Here is a 3,298-nt window from a genome sequence, read left to right as displayed (position 1 = left end):
CACGTTGGCCAGGCTGGTCTCGAACTCCTGACCTCGTGATCCGCCCGCCTCGGCCTCCCAAAGTGCTGGGATTACAGGCATGAGCCACCGCGCCTGGCTGTTTTTTTTTCTTAAAGACGTCTCACCCTTCCTCCCCCAAACCATATAAGCTTCAGGTCCCATTAAACCTGGACCTTTCAGTGCAGTGGTTCAGGCCTGTAATCTCAATGCTTTTAGAGGATCTCCTGAAACCAGGAGTTTGAGACCAGCCTGGGCAATATAGCGAGGCCTGGGCTCTACAAAAAATCAAAAATAACCGAGTGTGGTGGTGTGCGCCTATAGTCCCAGCTACTCAGGAGGCTCTGGCGGAAGGATTGCTTGAGTCCAGGAGTTCTAGGATGAAGTGAGCTATGATCTCCCAGCCTGAGTTGACAGAGTGAGACCTTGTCTCTAAAACAAACATTAAAAAAAAAAAAAGAAAAACCCTAAACCATCCTCTGGGTAAGTCACAAATATGAGACTCAGCTACTCCTGCTCAAATACCTTCTTTTCTTTTTACTAACTGCATACAATCTAAACTCTCTTGCATTTCGCAATCTTTCATGTTTTGACCCTTTACTGTTTGACCTCCTACCTCTCTCTTCTGTTCTCCTTGTTCCAACAATATTCAACTTTTAGTAAATATTTTTCTATGTGCCCCCATGAATTTTACACGTTGATCCTTTTGAGTACAATGTTCTCGCTTGTTTATTTAAGTGAACTTATATCCTCCATCTCTCCCTGCCGTCTTTCTTACAGCAGCTGCAAGCAGCTTGTAAGGCTCTTTTGTAGCTTCGTGTTGCATTTTGCAAAGGTCATTTTGCAGGTGGTACTTGTGTGCTTCCTGCGCCTTCTATTCCAATTGTTTACTCGCAACTTTGTTTCCTGTACTAGCAGATGCCCTCCCACTCCCAGAGGCCCTATTTTCACCATTGCATCCCCAGGGCCTAACCCACCATCACTGGTTAGTAAATTGTGTGCACGCACACATTTACTTTTTAAAGCAATGGGACCCTTTAAGAAAATGAAATAGTAAGATAACTCCTAGAGAATTTTCTAGAATGTTTGAGAAAACCTAGGCCATCTTGAAGCATATGTATTAAGCTCCACTAACCCAGCAAAGCTCCACTAACTCAGCCTTTCCTCTTATCCCCTATCCCCTCTCCTCAGGCTATAGTCAGAAAATTGTGGGACAGGTGCAAACAAATCCTTGAACTGTATTTGAACTGAAGTGAAACAGTAGGGTCAAAGAAGAGTTCAGAGGGAGTTGTGGAGTTGGCAGCGCTTTAGAGAGGAACTACACTGAGGGCCTGAGGACAGAACGCGGGTAGCACAGGGCGCAAGGTTCAACGTCCCTGCTCTGGGACTCAAGTCACTTGGCTTCTCGAAGCCCCTGCCTTCATTTGGTGATAATCACAGGGCTTCCTTCAAAGCGGTAAGAACGCAGAGACCGTGGGAAAGAGCCCAGCCCGCCGAAGGTGCTCAATGAACAGGAGCCGCGGTGAGTACTCCGCCTCTACCCCGGCTGAAGCCCGCCCCCGCCGCCACCTATTAATTTTGTAGTTTGGAGTCACCGAGTTCACTTCCTCTCATAGGAGGAGAAGGCTGGGGAGGAGGAGTGTGCGAGTCGGGGTAGCTTAACTCCCTGTTTGCCCGGAGGAGGGGGAAGGCTAGGAAGTTTCGGGCCCCACTCAAAATGGAGCCAAACGTCTGCCTCGCCTAAGATGGCGGCTTCTCCGCCTCTAGGCTCAAGGTCTTCAGCGGCGATTGGGCACCTTAAAGAGACTAGCGGGTCCAAAGGTGGCTGAGAACCGCCCTCCTTTCTCAAGGTGGCGCCCCGCCCCCTGGCGGCGTCACCCGGGAGCCGGCGGCTCGCGGTTCCCCGCCTCCGCCGCGCTCACCTCGCGAGCCCAGCCCTCATAAGATGGCGGTTGCCTTGGCTCTCTGGGTAGCGCCGCCACTCTCAACATGGTAGATGTTTACCCCGTATCTCTCCTCCCCTCTCCGCTTTAACTTCCTCGTTGCTTTGAATAAACTTTATTGACTACTCCGAATTGCCTACCACCGCCACTGGGCTTCTCCCAACGACTTTTCGGGCTGTGTGCCTCGGACGTGGCGGCCGGTTCATCTCTTTCCCCGTTGGTTTGCTCGCGACTATCTCCTGCTGGCCCAGCGACGACGCCACTTGCCCGTTCGCCGGGCGGCCGCCAGACTAGGCCCAAGCCGCGGTCTCCAGTAGGCCCGAACGGCTGGGCCGAGGGGAATGTTGTGGAGGAGGCTGCTCTGAAACACCGTCGGGCGACTGGCGACGCGCGACCCAGCAGGGGGCTCCAGGGGAAGGCGAGCGAGGTTCCCGGCGGTACGGGGACTATCCCAGAATTCGACGCGCGCCGCCGTAGGGGCCGGAACTATCGGACGAGCCTCCGCTGAGGCGCCTCGCCGTCCCGGAGCTAGCCCGGCTGCCGGCGTGTCGCTGGGACTGAGCTCCGCGGGCGTGGAGTCCTTGCAGCCCAAAGCATGAGGAGGTCCCTGTAGGATTCTGGACCGAAGACGTTCTTGTCAGGTTTGGGGCGTGAGGAGGTTCCTGTCAGTTGGGGAAGCGTTAAGATTCCTGTAAGTTTTGGGGGCTGCGAGGGTATTACTGTCAGTTTTAGGATATACTGTGAGGTACCTGAACATTTGTGGGGACTAGGGAGCTCTCATCAGTTTGAGGGGGCTGCAAGGAAACCCTGCCAGTTCCGAGCGATGCAAAAGAATCCTTGCCTAGTTTCAAGAGTGTGAGGAAACTCTAGTCAGTTTGAGGGGTTTTGAATAGATCCTTTTGAGTTTCAGGGATGCAACCAGAACCCTGTCATCTTTAAAGTACAAAACGAGCTGGTCAGTTTAGAGATTTATATTTATTTCAGTTTTGGGCGTGACGAGACTCCTGACTGGTCGGGGAAGGAATGATACTGAGAGTGACGGAAAGGATTATTTAAACTCTCCGAACACGACCCCAAAACTGTGATTTGAGTTGGGCGCCTAGTCTTGTCTGTCTTGTTCGTGGAGGCTTTGAGTAACCTGAAGAGACTTTCAGGGATCCCTTATTTCTCTCTGGTTGGCCCTATTTCGGGGGGTGAGAGGAGGGTCTTGCCTTGAGATACCCCCAGCCTCATTTCCGAGGCTGTGGTTTACGTCATAATAAAGGGAGCCTTGTGAAACGGGTCAGCTAGGAGAGGGTTCAGTGAGAGATGAAAGAAGCTTCCCGAAAAGGCTTCAGGTATTTTCCTGAAACCCGGAA

The 3,298-nt window shown here is 52.2% G+C and overlaps 1 protein-coding gene across 1 annotated transcript in view; it reads left to right on the top strand.

The window, feature by feature from the left end:
- The first annotated feature begins 1,157 nt into the window (after positions 1-1,157).
- PHF8 (PHD finger protein 8) overlaps positions 1,158-3,298 on the top strand; it is a 114,388-nt gene continuing 112,247 nt past the window's right edge. Inside the window, exon 1 of the mRNA XM_011946592.1 lies at positions 1,158-1,519. Coding sequence (XP_011801982.1) covers positions 1,504-1,519 — 16 coding nt within the window. The 5' untranslated portion in view covers positions 1,158-1,503. The remainder of the gene's footprint in view (positions 1,520-3,298) is intronic.

The sequence above is a fragment of the Colobus angolensis genome, unplaced genomic scaffold (assembly GCF_000951035.1).
Source record: "Colobus angolensis palliatus isolate OR3802 unplaced genomic scaffold, Cang.pa_1.0 Scaffold250, whole genome shotgun sequence".
In the NCBI taxonomy this organism is placed as follows: domain Eukaryota; kingdom Metazoa; phylum Chordata; class Mammalia; order Primates; family Cercopithecidae; genus Colobus; species Colobus angolensis.
This window is presented reverse-complemented; position numbering and strand designations above follow the sequence as displayed.